General features: G+C 59.2%; 2 protein-coding genes across 2 annotated transcripts; both read left to right on the plus strand.

The window, feature by feature from the left end:
* The first annotated feature begins 3,428 nt into the window (after positions 1-3,428).
* On the plus strand, positions 3,429-7,440 carry wdr83os (WD repeat domain 83 opposite strand). Its single transcript, XM_067977917.1, has 4 exons — positions 3,429-3,599; positions 4,158-4,263; positions 4,527-4,624; positions 5,701-7,440. The coding sequence occupies exons 1-4, from the start codon at positions 3,565-3,567 to the stop codon at positions 5,765-5,767; spliced, it is 306 nt and encodes a 101-aa protein (XP_067834018.1). The 5' UTR covers positions 3,429-3,564; the 3' UTR covers positions 5,768-7,440.
* Positions 7,441-8,704: 1,264 nt separating this feature from the next.
* LOC137309916 (alpha-ketoglutarate-dependent dioxygenase alkB homolog 7, mitochondrial-like) lies at positions 8,705-14,859 on the plus strand. Its single transcript, XM_067977918.1, is given in 5 exon segments — positions 8,705-9,008; positions 10,766-10,796; positions 10,799-10,938; positions 13,488-13,612; positions 14,043-14,859. Coding segments are annotated over 5 exon segments (735 nt in total). The 5' UTR covers positions 8,705-8,711; the 3' UTR covers positions 14,185-14,859.
* The last annotated feature ends 642 nt before the right edge of the window (positions 14,860-15,501 follow it).

Genomic DNA, 15,501 nt, shown 5'->3' on the forward strand with positions numbered 1-15,501 from the left:
AGGGAACACAGACAGACAGACACAGGGGAACACAGGACAGACAGACACAGGGGAACACAGACAGACAGACACAGGGGAACACAGACAGACAGACACAGGGGAACACAGACAGACAGACACAGGGGAACACAGACAGACAGACACAGGGGAACACAGACAGACAGACACAGGGGAACACAGACAGACAGACACAGGGGAACACAGACAGACAGACACAGGGGAACACAGACAGACAGACACAGGGGGAACACAGACAGACAGACACAGGGGGACACAGACAGACAGACACAGGGGAACACAGACAGACAGACACAGGGGACACAGACAGACAGACACAGGGGGACACAGACAGACAGACACAGGGGAACACAGACAGACAGACACAGGGGAACACAGACAGACAGACACAGGGGAACACAGACAGACAGACACAGGGGAACACAGGCAGACAGACACAGGGGAACACAGACAGACAGACACAGGGGAACACAGACAGACAGACACAGGGGAACACAGACAGACAGACACAGGGGAACACAGACAGACAGACACAGGGGAACACAGACAGACAGACACAGGGGAACACAGACAGACAGACACAGGGGAACACAGACAGACAGACACAGGGGAACACAGACAGACAGACACAGGGGAACACAGACAGACAGACACAGGGGAACACAGACAGACAGACACAGGGGAACACAGACAGACAGACACAGGGGACACAGACAGACAGACACAGGGGAACACAGACAGACAGACACAGGGGAACACAGACAGACAGACACAGGGGAACACAGACAGACAGACACAGGGGAACACAGACAGACAGACACAGGGGACACAGACAGACAGACACAGGGGACACAGACAGACAGACACAGGGGGACACAGACAGACAGACACAGGGGGACACAGACAGACAGACACAGGGGGACACAGACAGACAGACACAGGGGGACACAGACAGACAGACACAGGGGGAACACAGACAGACAGACACAGGGGAACACAGACAGACAGACACAGGGGAACACAGACAGACAGACACAGGGGAACACAGACAGACAGACACAGGGGAACACAGACAGACAGACACAGGGGGAACACAGACAGACAGACACAGGGGACACAGACAGACAGACACAGGGGGACACAGACAGACAGACACAGGGGGACACAGACAGACAGACACAGGGGGACACAGACAGACAGACACAGGGGGACACAGACAGACAGACACAGGGGGAACACAGACAGACAGACACAGGGGACACAGACAGACAGACACAGGGGGACACAGACAGACAGACACAGGGGGAACACAGACAGACAGACACAGGGGGAACACAGACAGACAGACACAGGGGAACACAGACAGACAGACACAGGGGAACACAGACAGACAGACACAGGGGAACACAGACAGACAGACACAGGGGAACACAGACAGACAGACACAGGGGAACACAGACAGACAGACACAGGGGGAACACAGACAGACAGACACAGGGGGACACAGACAGACAGACACAGGGGGACACAGACAGACAGACACAGGGGACACAGACAGACAGACACAGGGGGACACAGACAGACAGACACAGGGGACACAGACAGACAGACACAGGGGAACACAGACAGACAGACACAGGGGAACACAGACAGACAGACACAGGGGAACACAGACAGACAGACACAGGGGAACACAGACAGACAGACACAGGGGACACAGACAGACAGACACAGGGGGACACAGACAGACAGACACAGGGGGACACAGACAGACAGACACAGGGGGACACAGACAGACAGACACAGGGGACACAGACAGACAGACACAGGGGGACACAGACAGACAGACACAGGGGGACACAGACAGACAGACACAGGGGGACACAGACAGACAGACACAGGGGAACACAGACAGACAGACACAGGGGAACACAGACAGACAGACACAGGGGAACACAGACAGACAGACACAGGGGAACACAGACAGACAGACACAGGGGAACACAGACAGACAGACACAGGGGAACACAGACAGACAGACACAGGGGAACACAGACAGACAGACACAGGGGAACACAGACAGACAGACACAGGGGAACACAGACAGACAGACACAGGGGAACACAGACAGACAGACACAGGGGAACACAGACAGACAGACACAGGGGAACACAGACAGACAGACACAGGGGAACACAGACAGACAGACACAGGGGGAACACAGACAGACAGACACAGGGGAACACAGACAGACAGACACAGGGGAACACAGACAGACAGACACAGGGGAACACAGACAGACAGACACAGGGGGACACAGACAGACAGACACAGGGGAACACAGACAGACAGACACAGGGGAACACAGACAGACAGACACAGGGGACACAGACAGACAGACACAGGGGAACACAGACAGACAGACACAGGGGAACACAGACAGACAGACACAGGGGAACACAGACAGACAGACACAGGGGAACACAGACAGACAGACACAGGGGAACACAGACAGACAGACACAGGGGAACACAGACAGACAGACACAGGGGAACACAGACAGACAGACACAGGGGAACACAGACAGACAGACACAGGGGAACACAGACAGACAGACACAGGGGAACACAGACAGACAGACACAGGGGAACACAGACAGACAGACACAGGGGGAACACAGACAGACAGACACAGGGGAACACAGACAGACAGACACAGGGGAACACAGACAGACAGACACAGGGGAACACAGACAGACAGACACAGGGGAACACAGACAGACAGACACAGGGGAACACAGACAGACAGACACAGGGGAACACAGACAGACAGACACAGGGGGACACAGACAGACAGACACAGGGGGACACAGACAGACAGACACAGGGGGACACAGACAGACAGACACAGGGGAACACAGACAGACATTACACCGCCCAACAGACGTGAAACAAATATCTTAAAGATACTGCACTAGCGCACCTCCTGTGGCATTGCACAGACCGGAACCACAGGGGGTTCGAGGGGTGAAGGGGGGAGTGAGGGGAGTGGGGGGGAGGGGGTTCGGTCCCGGTTCCCGGGGGGGGGGGGGGGGGGAGGTTCGGTCCCGGTTCCCGGGGGGGGGGGGGGGAGGTTCGGTCCCGGTTCCGGGGGGGGGGGGAGGTTCGGTCCCGGTTCCCGGGGGGGGGGGGGGGGGGAGGTTCGGTCCCGGTTCCCGGGGGGGGGGGGAGGGGGTTCGGTCCCGGTTCCCGGGGGGGGGGGGAGGGGGTTCGGTCCCGGTTCCGCGCCTTTAAGCGAAGCCCCGCCTCCTCCGCCGTGATTTGTGTCGGAGGAGGTTTAATCCCGGCGGCCCCACCGTTTACCGTTGAAGCGCACGGCCGCACGGCGCCCTGTTTACACTCGAGGGCCCGGAGCCGGACGGTCGGGAACTGCGGGCCCCGCGGCTTCGGGACCGGGAAAGTCATCCCGGGGAGAGCGGGGTCTGGGCCTGCGGACCGACTTCCGGTTCCGGGTAAAGGTCACGGCGGCGCCTCGCTCAACAACAAGATGGCGGATCCCAGGCGGCCCAACAAAATCCTGCGGTGAGTCCGGGCCCGGGGGGAGGGGTCGAGGTTCGGGGTTCGGGGGTCGAGGGTCGGGGGTTCGGGGGTCGAGGGTCGGGGGGGTCGAGGGTCGGGGGGTTCGAGGGTCGGGGGGTTCGGGGGTCGAGGGTCGGGGGGTTCGGGGGGAGAGGGTCGGGGTTCAGGATTCAGGGCAGGGGTGAGGGTGAGGGGTCAGGGGTCGGAGGTGGGGGTGGGGTGAGGAGGTGGGGGTGGGGTCAGGGGTGGGGTCGGGGGTCGGAGGTGGGGGTGGGGTGAGGAGGTGGGGTGAGGGGTCGGGGGTGGGGTGAGGAGGGTGGGGTGAGGGGTTGGGGTCAGGGGTCGGGGGTGGGGTGAGGGGTGGGGTCAGGGGTCGGAGGTGGGGGTGGGGTGAGGAGGTGGGGTTGGGGTCAGGGGTCGGAGGTGGGGGGGTGGGTGAGGAGGGTGAGGGGTGGGTCAGGGGTCGGAGGTGGGGGTGGGGTGAGGAGGTGGGGGTGAGGGTCAGGGTCGGAGGTGGGTTTGTCGGGTCCTCAGTCTCTGAAACTCTTTGTTTTATTCCAGTTACAAACCGCCCGCCAGCGACAACAACCCGACTCTGGAGGACCCGACCCCCGACTACATGAACCTGCTGGGGATGATCTTCAGTATGTGCGGGCTGATGCTGAAGGTACTCGAGTCCAATTCTCGCCCCTGTCCCGGTGTCAGTGCCCGACACTGGTCGATATTTCTGAGGCATCGCAGTGAATGGCAGTCAGCTATTCAGCTGTGAGGGCATCGTGCCTGATGTCTGCACAGGAGCCTTTGGATAATGATCGTGAGCAGGACCCCGGCCTGACCTTTCCCGAGCTGGGTCTGGGGTCCGACAGGGTCTGGGTTTGGGGTCTGGGATTTGCAATTCCTGGGCTCTGACCGCTCTCTCCTCTCTTCCAGTTGAAGTGGTGTGCCTGGATCGCTGTTTACTGCTCTTTCATCAGCTTCGCAAACTCACGCAGCTCCGAAGACACCAAACAGATGATGAGCTCATGTGAGTGAAACCATTACTTTTAAATAATTCTCTTCACCTCAGGTCATCCCAACGTGCTTTACAGTCGATGAAGTACTTTTGAACATAGAAAATGCAGCAGCCAATTTGTGCACAGCAAGATCCCACAAACAGCAATGTGATAATGGCCAGATAATCTGTTTTAGTGATGTTGGTTGAGGGATAAATATCGGCCCAGGACACCAGGGAGAACTCCCCTGCTCTTCTTTGAATAGTGCCGTGTGGGTTTTTACATCCACCTGAGAGGGCAGACTGGGCCTCGGTTTAACATCTCATCTGAAAGACGGCCCTCCGACGGGGCGGCGCTCCCTCAGTACTGCCCCTCCGACGGGGCGGCGCTCCCTCAGTACTGCCCCTCCGACAGGGCGGCGCTCCCTCAGTACTGACCCTCCGACAGGGCGGCGCTCCCTCAGTACTGACCCTCCGACAGGGCGGCGCTCCCTCAGTACTGACCCTCCGACAGGGCGGCGCTCCCTCAGTACTGACCCTCCGACAGGGCGGCGCTCCCTCAGTACTGCCCCTCCGACAGGGCGGCGCTCCCTCAGTACTGACCCTCCGACAGGGCAGCACTCCCTCAGTACTGCCCCTCCGATGGGGCGGCGCTCCCTCAGTATTGCACTGGGGAGTGACGGCCTACATTATGCGCATAAGTCCCTGGAGTAGGGTTGAGGTCACAATCAGATCAGCCATGATCTTATCAAATGGCAGAGCAGGATTGAGGGGCCGAATGGCCTACTCCTGCTCTTAATTGATAGGTTCGTGGGGTTTGAACACACAACCTCCCGACTCTGAGGTGAGATTGTTACCCACTGGGTCACGACTGAGACCTGAAGGCTTCTGAAACCTGGGATTAAACATTGAGATGACAGACCTGCATTTATAAACACAAACTGTTGTTGGATTGGCAGCTGGACAGAGAAATCCTCGCTGGGGAGGTGAAAAAAAGAGCATTTGGGGAAGAAGAGTAAAGGGACAGTCGTGGGGGGAGGGACGAGCTCTGCGATTGGTTTGTGAAGAGTTAATGCGGACGACCCCTGACCCCTTTCTGTCTTTGTTTTGCAGGTTGTCTATTTCAGCAGTGGTGATGTCATACCTGCAGAACCCGCAGCCCATGTCTCCCCCCTGGTAACGGGGCCCGGGGGTACTGTACCCGCTCTCTCCCCCCTGGTAACGGGGCCCGGGGGTACTGTACCCTCTCTCTCCCCCTGGTAACGTGGCACAGGAGTACTGTACCCGCTCTCTCCCCCCTGGTAACGGGGCCCGGGGGTACTGTACCCGCTCTCTCCCCCCTGGTAACGGGGCCCGGGGGTACTGTACCCGCTCTCTCCCCCTGGTAACGGGGCCCGGGGGTACTGTACCCGCTCTCTCCCCCCTGGTAACGGGGCCCGGGGGGGTACTGTACCCGCTCTCTCCCCCCTGGTAACGGGGCACAGGAGTACTGTACCCGCTCTCTCCCCCCTGGTAACGGGGCCCGGGGGGTACTGTACCCGCTCTCTCCCCCTGGTAACGGGGCCCGGGGGTACTGTACCCGCTCTCCCCCCTGGTAACGGGGCTCGGGGGGTACTGTACCCACTCTCTCCCCCCTGGTAACGGGGCCCGGGGGGTACTGTACCTGCTCTCTCCCCCCTGGTAACGGGGCCCGGGGGGTACTGTACCTGCTCTCTCCCCCCTGGTAACGGGGCCCGGGGGGTACTGTACCCGCTCTCTCCCCCTGGTAACGGGGCCCGGGGGTACTGTACCCGCTCTCTCCCTCTCCCCCCTGGTAACGGGGCCCGGGGGGTACTGTACCCGCTCTCTCCCCCCTGGTAACGGGGCCCGGGGGGTACTGTACCCGCTCTCTCCCCCCTGGTAACGGGGCACGGGGGTACTGTACCCGCTCTCCCTCTCCCCCCTGGTAACGGGGTACGCTCATCATACCAGTCCTCCTCCCCCTCCGCCAACCCGCAGCCCATCTCTCCCCCTGGTAACGGGGCCCGGGGGGTACTGTACCCGCTCTCTCCCCCCTGGTAACGGGGCCCGGGGGTACTGTACCCGCTCTCCCCCCTGGTAACGGGGCCCGGGGGTACTGTACCCGCTCTCCCCCCTGGTAATGGGGCCCGGGGGGTACTGTACCCGCTCTCTCCCTCCTGGTAACGGGGCCCAGGGGTACTGTACCCGCTCTCCCCCCTGGTAACGGGGCACAGGGGGGGTACTGTACCCGCTCTCTCCCTCTCCCCCCTGGTGATGGGGCCCGGGGGGTACTGTACCCGCTCTCTCCCTCTCCTCCCTGGTAACGGGGCACGGGGGTACTGTACCCGCTCTCTCCCTCTCCCACTCGTAACGGGGCACGGGGGTACTGTACCCGCTCTCTCCCTCTCCCCCTGGTAACGGGGCCCGGGGGTACTGTACCCGCTCGCCCCCCCTGGTAATGGGGCACGGGGGTACTGTACCCGCTCTCTCCCTCTCCCACTCGTAACGGGGCACGGGGGTACTGTACCCGCTCTCTCCCTCTCCCCCTGGTAACGGGGCCCGGGGGTACTGTACCCGCTCGCCCCCCCTGGTAACGGGGCCCGGGGATACTGTACCCGCTCTCTCCCTCTCCCCCCTGGTAACGGGGTACGCTCATCATACCAGTCCTCCTCCCCCTCCGCCGACACTCTTGTTCCAGAGTCTCTGCTGCTCCTGACCTCCCGGTGATGGGCCAATCCCCGGACACAAGTTGAGTTGTACAAACACCAGATGTTGCAGACATGTTACTGTGAGGCCTCCAGCAGAATCGACTTACTCAAAAATATGAATAAAATATCATTTATCAGCTCTGAAGGAATTTTATGATTACTTTGAACCTTTTAATTGTGACTTTGGATCATTGAAACCGTGTTTTGTGTAAATGAAGGGAGGATGGACTTTGGGTGGGGTCGGCTGTAGCCAGGGGTCAGTCGTGGCTCAGTGGGTCTGAGTCAGAAGGTTGTGGGTTCATGTCCCACTCCAGGGAATTGAGCACATAATCCAGGCTGATACTCCCAGTGTGGTACTGAGGGAGCGCTGCCCTGTCGGAGGGTCAGTACTGAGGGAGCGCTGCCCTGTCGGAGGGTCAGTACTGAGGGAGCGCTGCCCTGTCAGAGGGTCAGTACTGAGGGAGCGCCGCCCTGTCGGAGGGTCAGTACTGAGGGAGCGCCGCCCTGTCGGAGGGTCAGTACTGAGGGAGCGCCGCCCTGTCGGAGGGTCAGTACTGAGGGAGTGCTGAACTGTCGGAGGGTCAGTACTGAGGGAGCGCCGCCCTGTCGGAGGGTCAGTACTGAGGGAGCGCCGCCCTGTCTTTTGGATGAGACATTAAGCCAAGGGCCCCGTCTGCCCCCTCAGGTGGACATAAAAGATCCCAGGGCACTATGTGAAGAAGAGCAGGGGAGTTCTCCCCAGTGTCCTGGGCCAATATTAGTTTGTCCATCCAGTATTCTCCGTCTGGGGGTCCATTCCAAGAACTTCCTGCCATCAGGCCTGAATTTGCCTCCAGGAGCCCGAGATTGCAGGGCTGACCCCGGGCGGTGTGGTGACCCAGGGGGCAAAGGTCACCCCTGCCAATCCCCCAAACCCTGAGTTGCCAATCGCAGGGCAGAGGCACATGGGAGGTCACCATCGGGTCAGCGAGGGGAGGTCACCGTCAGGTCACCAAGGGAAGGTCACCGAGGGGAGGTCACCGTCAAGGTCAGCGAGGGGAGGTCACCGTCAAGGTCAGCGAGGGGAGGTCACCGTCAAGGTCAGCGAGAGGAGGTCACCATCAGAGGTCACTGAGTAGAGGTCACCGAGGGGAGGTCATCATCAGAGGTCATTGTCAGGTCACCTACGAGAGGTCACCATCAGGGGTCACCGAGGAGCGGTCACTGTCAGAGTACCCTCCTACCCCCCCCTCCCACCCCCTCCCCTGGGGGAGTGAAGAAAATACCTTTATTGAGGATATTTTGTCGTCGCTGAGAAACGAGGGAAATGAGGGTCAGAATTAAGCGGCCAATAGATCAGGGTCAAGGGTTAGAGGTGAGGAGCGGCATCAGCAATGCGCCTGCGCACATCCCCACAATGCTGTGCGTTGCTTCAACATGGCGGCGCCCATGGCCCGAGCGGCGGGAATTTTGGGCCCGGCCGGACTCTGCGTGAGGGCGCTGCGCAGGAAGAAGCCGCTTTTGCCGCGGGGTTTAATGTGCTCCTCCCGCAGGCCGCACGGAGCCTCGGGCCGGCGGCTGATGGTGGGGTCGAGCCCCGCGGTGCTGGAGTTGGTGTCGCGGGACGTGGAGCTGCGGCCGGAGTTTGTGAGCCCGGCGGAGGAGGCGGCGCTGCTGCGGGAACTGGAGCCGCAACTCAGGCGGCAGCGCTATCAGCGGGAGCACTGGGACCAGGTGGGCCATAGCAACCGGGCCCATAGCAACCGGGGCCGGTGGGCCATAGCAACCGGGGGCCATAGCAACTGTGGCTGGTGGGCCATAGCAACCGGGCCCATAGCAACCGGGGCCGGTGGGCCATAGCAACCGGGGGCCATAGCAACCGGGGCTGGTGGGCCATAGCAACGGGGGGGGGGCCCATAGCAACGGGGGGGGGCGCCATAGCAACCGGGGCTGGTGGGCCATAGCAACGGGGGGGGCCATAGCAACCGGGGGCCATAGCAACCGGGGCTGGTGGGCCATAGCAACGGGGGGGGGGGGGCCATAGCAACCGGGGCCCATAGCAACCGAGGGCCGGTGGACCATAGCAACCGGGGGGCCACGGCTACTGCTGCTTCCTGGGGTCAGGTACAAATGGCTGCCGTCTCCGGTGTCTCACCGACCGCCTGTTATTCCCAGTGAGGATATTTAACTGTGGGGGCATCACACTCTCGCGCTTTCCAGCAGGACCCAGAGGACGGCGACCGGGGGCAGGAATCCTGGCTGATTTTCATTAGCCGAGGGGCTCGGGGACCAACTGAAGCCTCAACTAAGATCAGCGCAGAGTGGGAGTGGAACCCAGGACCTGATGGTCTGTACGGCTCAATTACACACCAGAGCCAGCACTGACCAGCAGACGGTCGTGGGTTCGAGCCCCACTCCAGAAACTTGAGCACATAATCCAACCCGACACTCCCAGTGCAATACCGAGGGAGTGCTGCACTGTCAGAGGTGCCGCCTTTCTGATGGGACATTAAACAGAGGCCCCATCAGGTGGACGTAAAAAATCCCATGGCACTATTTGAAGAAGAGCAGGGAGTTCTCCCCAGTGTCCTGGCCAACATTTATCCCTCAACCAACATCACTAAAAACAGATTGTCTGGTCATTATCACTTTGCTGTCTGTGGGATCTTGCTGTGCGCAAATTGGCTGCTGTGTTTCCTACATTACAACAGTGACTACACTTCAAAAAGTACTTCATTGTACATGAAGCTTTTTAAGATGTTAATGGATGAAGTGATGAAGCAGTTTATAAATGCAAATCTCTCTGTACTAGTATTAGACTGATGGTGTTGTGAGGATTTGGTGTTTTAGAAAAGAAATGTCACATCATGTAACATCCAGTGTGATGAAGAGTAATGAAGGAAATGTTTACGTCCTTCCTGTTGATAAGTAAACAGGGCCCCACATCAATCTTTAGTTTAATTGTTTCCAGCGTTCGGATTGGCTTCTTATGTTTTAACATGTTTTGTATTTGTTAACAGTGTGTGAAGTGCGGCAGACTGACCGCAAGCTGCACAGTTACATGAATTATTAGTGACAATCAAAATATCTTCGGAAGTAGTGATGGAGCCTGAGGCTGCGTTCCCGTCCCTCGGTCCCCGGCGTCCCTCGGTCCCTCGGTCCCGCGCGTCCCTCGGTCCCCGGCGTCCCTCGGTCCCCGGCGTCCCTCGGTCCCGCGCGTCCCTCGGTCCCGCGCGTCCCTCGGTCCCCGGCGTCCCTCGGTCCCGCGCGTCCCTCGGTCCCCGGCGTCCCTCGGTCCCGCGCGTCCCTCGGTCCCCGGCGTCCCTCGGTCCCGCGCGTCCCTCGGTCCCCGGCGTCCCTCGGTCCCGCGCGTCCCTCGGTCCCCGGCGTCCCTCGGTCCCGCGCGTCCCCGTGTATTTGTTATGAAGAATGTTCAGCTGCAGGTGGTTTGGGATTTTAATTTATTTTCATTGTGCTTTGATTGACACAAGGCAATCCATGCCTATCGCGAGACTGAGAAATCCGCTGGACCGAGCAGAATGAAAGGATCGTGCAGCGACTGCGGGATATCGCCTTCCCCCCAGGAGTCCCTCAGCTCTCAATGGTACACGTGCTGGATCTTGATAAAAGTGGCTTCATCAGGCCTCATGTGGACAGTGTGAAGGTAAAGTGACAGAGGCTGCTGTTAATGCTGACACTTCACCACCTGGGATTCCAGGCTTGTTATGTGCTGGAATTCCCTTTCCTGTTCCACTCCTCCTTTCTGACTGTCTCATGTGTGAATCATCGAATGATACAGCACAGAAGGAGGCCATTCGGCCCATTGTGACTCTGCCAGCTCTTTGAAAGAGCTGTCCAATTAGTCCCACTCCCTTGCAGATTTTTCCCCTTCTAGTATTTATCCAATTCCCTTTTGAAAGTTATTATTGAATCTGCTTCCACCGCCCTTTCAGGCAGCGCATTCCAGATCATCACAACTCGCTGAGTAAAAAAAATTCTCCTCATCTCCCCCTTGGTTCTTTCACCAATTATCTTAAATCTGTGTCCTCTGGTTACTGATCCGTCTGTCACTGGAAACAGTTTCTCTTTGTTTAATCTGTCAAAACTGTCCTTGATTTTGAACACCTCAATCAAATCTCCCCTTAACCTTCTCTGTTCTAAGAAGAACAACCCCCAGTTTCTCCAGTCTCTCCACATAACTGAAGTCCCTCATCCCTGGAACCATTCTAGGAAATCTCCTCTGCACCCTCTCTAAAGCCTTGACATCCTTCCTAAAGTGTGGTGCCCAGAATTGAACACAATCCTCCAGCTGAGGCCGAACCAGTGATTTCCTTGCTTTTGTATTCTATGCCTCTATTTATAAAGCCCAGGATCCCGTATGCTTTTTTAACCACTTTCTCAACCTGCCCTGCCACCTTCAAAGATTTGTGCACATATACCCACAGATCTCTCTATTCCTGCACCTCTTTCCGAATTATGCCATTTAGTTTGAATCTGCCTCAAGAATTGTTCGAAAAATAAAGTTTTTAGATGGCCGTTGGCTTAGAGGATCCCAGAGGCAGAGGGACGTGCTGTCTGTCTCACTGTCTGCGGTGTGGGACGTGCTGTCTGTCTCACTGTCTGCGGTGTGGGACGTGCTGTCTGTCTCTCTGTCTGCAGTGTGGGACGTGCTGTCTGTCTCTCTGTCTGCGGTGTGGGACGTGCTGTCTGTCTCTGTCTGCGGTGTGGGACGTGCTGTCTGTCTCACTGTCTGCGGTGTGGGACGTGCTGTCTGTCTCACTGTCTGCGGTGTGGGACGTGCTGTCTGTCTCACTGTCTGCGGTGTGGGACGTGCTGTCTGTCTCTCTGTCTGCAGTGTGGGACGTGCTGTCTGTCTGCGGTGTGGGACGTGCTGTCTGTCTCTCTGTGGTGTGGGACGTGCTGTCTGTCTCTGTCTGCGGTGTGGGACGTGCTGTCTGTCTCTCTGTCTGCGGTGAGGGACGTGCTGTCTGTCTCTCTGTCTGCGTGTGGGACGTGCTGTCTGTCTCTGTCTGCGTGTGGGACGTGCTGTCTGTCTCTGTCTGCGGTGAGGGACGTGCTGTCTGTCTCTGTCTGCGGTGTGGGACGTGCTGTCTGTCTCACTGTCTGCGGTGTGGGACGTGCTGTCTGTCTCTCTGTCTGCAGTGTGGGACGTGCTGTCTGTCTCTCTGTCTGCGGTGTGGGACGTGCTGTCTGTCTCTGTCTGCGGTGTGGGACGTGCTGTCTGTCTCACTGTCTGCGGTGTGGGACGTGCTGTCTGTCTCACTGTCTGCGGTGTGGGACGTGCTGTCTGTCTCACTGTCTGCGGTGTGGGACGTGCTGTCTGTCTCTCTGTCTGCAGTGTGGGACGTGCTGTCTGTCTGCGGTGTGGGACGTGCTGTCTGTCTCTCTGTCTGCGGTGAGGGACGTGCTGTCTGTCTCTCTGTCTGCGGTGTGGGACGTGCTGTCTGTCTCTGTCTGCGTGTGGGACGTGCTGTCTGTTTCTGTCAGCGGTGAGGGACGTGCTGTCTGTCTCTGTCTGCGTGTGGGACGTGCTGTCTGTTTCTGTCAGCGGTGTGGGACGTGCTGTCTGTCTCTCTGTCAGCGGTGTGGGACATGCTGCCTGTCTCTGTCAGCGGTGTGGGATGTGCTGTCTGTCTCTCTCTGCGTGTGGGACGTGCTGCCTGTCTCTGTCTGCGGTGTGGGACGTGCTGTCTGTCTCTTGGTCTGCATGTGGGACATGCTGCCTGTCTCTGTCTGCGGTGTGGGACGCACTGTCTGTCTCTCGGTCTGCGGTTTGCGATGTTCTGTCTGTCTTTCTGTCTGCGGTGCGCGACGTGCTGTCTGTCTGTCTGCGGTGCGGGACATGCTGTGTCTGTCTGTCTGTCTGCGGTGCGGGACATGCTGTGTCTGTCTGTCTGCGGTGCAGGACGTGCTGTCTCTGTCTGTCTGCGGTGCAGGACGTGCTGTCTCTATCTGTCTGCGGTGCGGGTCGTGCTGTGTCTGTCTAGCTGCGGTGCAGGACGTGCTGTCTCTGTCTGTCTGCGGTGCGGGTCGTGCTGTCTCTGTCTGTCTGCGGTGCGGGTCGTGCTGTCTCTGTCTGTCTGCGGTGTGGGACATGCTGTGTCTGTCTGTCTGCGGTGCGGGACGTGCTGTGTCTGTCTGTCTGCGGTGCGGAAGGACTTTGCTTTATGCCGTTGTCTCTCTCTCTCTCAGTTCTGTGGGGACACGATTGCTGGCCTGTGTTTGCTGTCGGGGAGTGTGATGCGTTTGTTGAGTGAAGACAATGAGGCGGATCGAGTGGATTTACTGCTGCAGCAACGGTCTGTCTACATCCTGAGGTGGGACTGGGGGGGGGGTGGGAGGGAGAGGGAGACCGGTGTTGGGGGGGGGGGGTGAAGGGGGGACCGGTGGGGGAGGGGTCAGTCGTCTCGGTGTGAGGCAGTTGCCCCGGGTGAGAATTCCTGCACGTTTATTCCAGTTGTCAGTTTTCCTTCTCATGGATTTGGGGCCAGGAGAGTGGGTCACACGATTCACTGGGGCCGGGGGGGCGCGGGGGAGGGGAGGATGGGGGGGCGCGGGGGAGGGGAGCGTGGGGGAGGGAGGATGGGGAGAGGGGAGGGCGGGGGGAGGGAGGATGGGGGGTGCGGGGGGCATTAAACAGACAGGCTCCTGTGTGAATATTGGCTGCAGTGCCTCTCATGGTCAAACAGTCGAATGTAATCGAGCCTTTCGCTCGTCCTGAACCTCCGGCTTGTGTGTGTCTTTCAGGGGAGCAGCAAGATACAGGTTCAGCCACCAGATCCTGCGAGAGGAAGAGTCATTTTTTGGGGGGCAGAAGGTCCCTCGTGAGCGACGGATCTCCATCATCTGTAGGAACCTGCCCCCCGGCCCAGAGTCAGTCACAGGCTGATCGACCGGGGCTTCGCGCAGTGGCAATTGTGTATTGAGTAATGTTCACGGATCGAATATTGCACTCGCTCCCCCTCCCCTCACTGTCTCCCCCTCTCACTCTCTTCCCCCTCACTCTCTTCCCCCTCACTCTCTTCCCCCTCTCACTCTCTTCCCCCTCTCACTCTCTTCCCCCTCTCACTCTCTCCCCCCTCACTCTCTCCCCTCTCACTCTCTCCCCCTCTCACTCTCTCCCCCCTCACTCTCTTCCCCCTCACTCTCTTCCCCCTCACTCTCTTCCCCCTCACTCTCTTCCCCCTCTCACTCTCTCCCCCCTCACTCTCTCCCCCTCTCACTCTCTCCATCTCTCACTCTCTCCCCCTCTCCCCCTCTCCCCTCTCACTCTCTCCCCCTCTCACTCTCCCCCTCTCACTCTCTTCCCCTCTCACTCTCTTCCCCTCTCACTCTCTCCCCTCTCACTCTCTCCCCCCTCTCACTCTCTCCCATCTCTCACTCTCTCCCCCTCTCACTCTCCCATCTCTCACTCTCCCCCTCTCACTCTCTCCCCCTCTCACTCTCTCCCCCTCTCACTCTCTCCCCCTCTCACTCTCTCTCCCTCTCACTCTCTCCCTCTCACACTCTCCCCCTCTCACACTCTCCCCCTCTCACTCTCTTCCCCCTCTCACTCTCTCCCCCTCTCACTCTCTTCCCCTCTCACTCTCTTCCCCCTCTCACTCTCTCCCCCCTCACTCTCTCCCCTCTCACTCTCTCCCCCTCTCACTCTCTCCCCCCTCACTCTCTTCCCCCTCACTCTCTTCCCCCTCACTCTCTTCCCCCTCACTCTCTTCCCCCTCTCACTCTCTCCCCCCTCACTCTCTCCCCCTCTCACTCTCTCCCCCTCTCACTCTCTCCATCTCTCACTCTCTCCCCCTCTCCCCCCTCTCCCCTCTCACTCTCTCCCCCTCTCACTCTCCCCCTCTCACTCTCTTCCCCTCTCACTCTCTTCCCCTCTCACTCTCTTCCCCTCTCACTCTCTCCCCTCTCACTCTCTCCCCCCTCTCACTCTCTCCCATCTCTCACTCTCTCCCCTCTCACTCTCCATCTCTCACTCTCCCCCTCTCACTCTCTCCCCCTCTCACTCTCTCCCCCTCTCACTCTCTCCCCTCTCACTCTCTCCCCCTCTCACTCTCTCTCCCTCTCACTCTCCCCCTCTCACTCTCTCCCCCTCTCACTCTCTCCCCCCTCTCACTCTCTCCCCCTCTCACTCTCTCCCCCTCTCACTCTCTCCCCCTCTCACTCTCTCCCCCTCTCACTCTCTTCCCCCTCTCACTCTCTTCCC

This window comes from Heptranchias perlo, unplaced genomic scaffold (assembly GCF_035084215.1).
Source record: "Heptranchias perlo isolate sHepPer1 unplaced genomic scaffold, sHepPer1.hap1 HAP1_SCAFFOLD_1909, whole genome shotgun sequence".
Taxonomy (NCBI): Eukaryota; Metazoa; Chordata; class Chondrichthyes; order Hexanchiformes; family Hexanchidae; genus Heptranchias; species Heptranchias perlo.

What these genes read in the sequence shown, in the direction of transcription:
- wdr83os (XM_067977917.1), top strand. Translation starts at nt 3,565, where the DNA reads ATGGCGGATCCCAGGCGGCCCAACAAAATCCTGCG. An exon ending in TGTGCGGGCTGATGCTGAAG is followed by an intron (nt 4,264 to 4,526) that starts GTACTCGAGTCC and finishes CCTCTCTTCCAG; the next exon opens with TTGAAGTGGTGTGCCTGGAT. An exon ending in CAGATGATGAGCTCATGTGA is followed by an intron (nt 4,625 to 5,700) that starts GTGAAACCATTA and finishes TTTGTTTTGCAG; the next exon opens with GTTGTCTATTTCAGCAGTGG.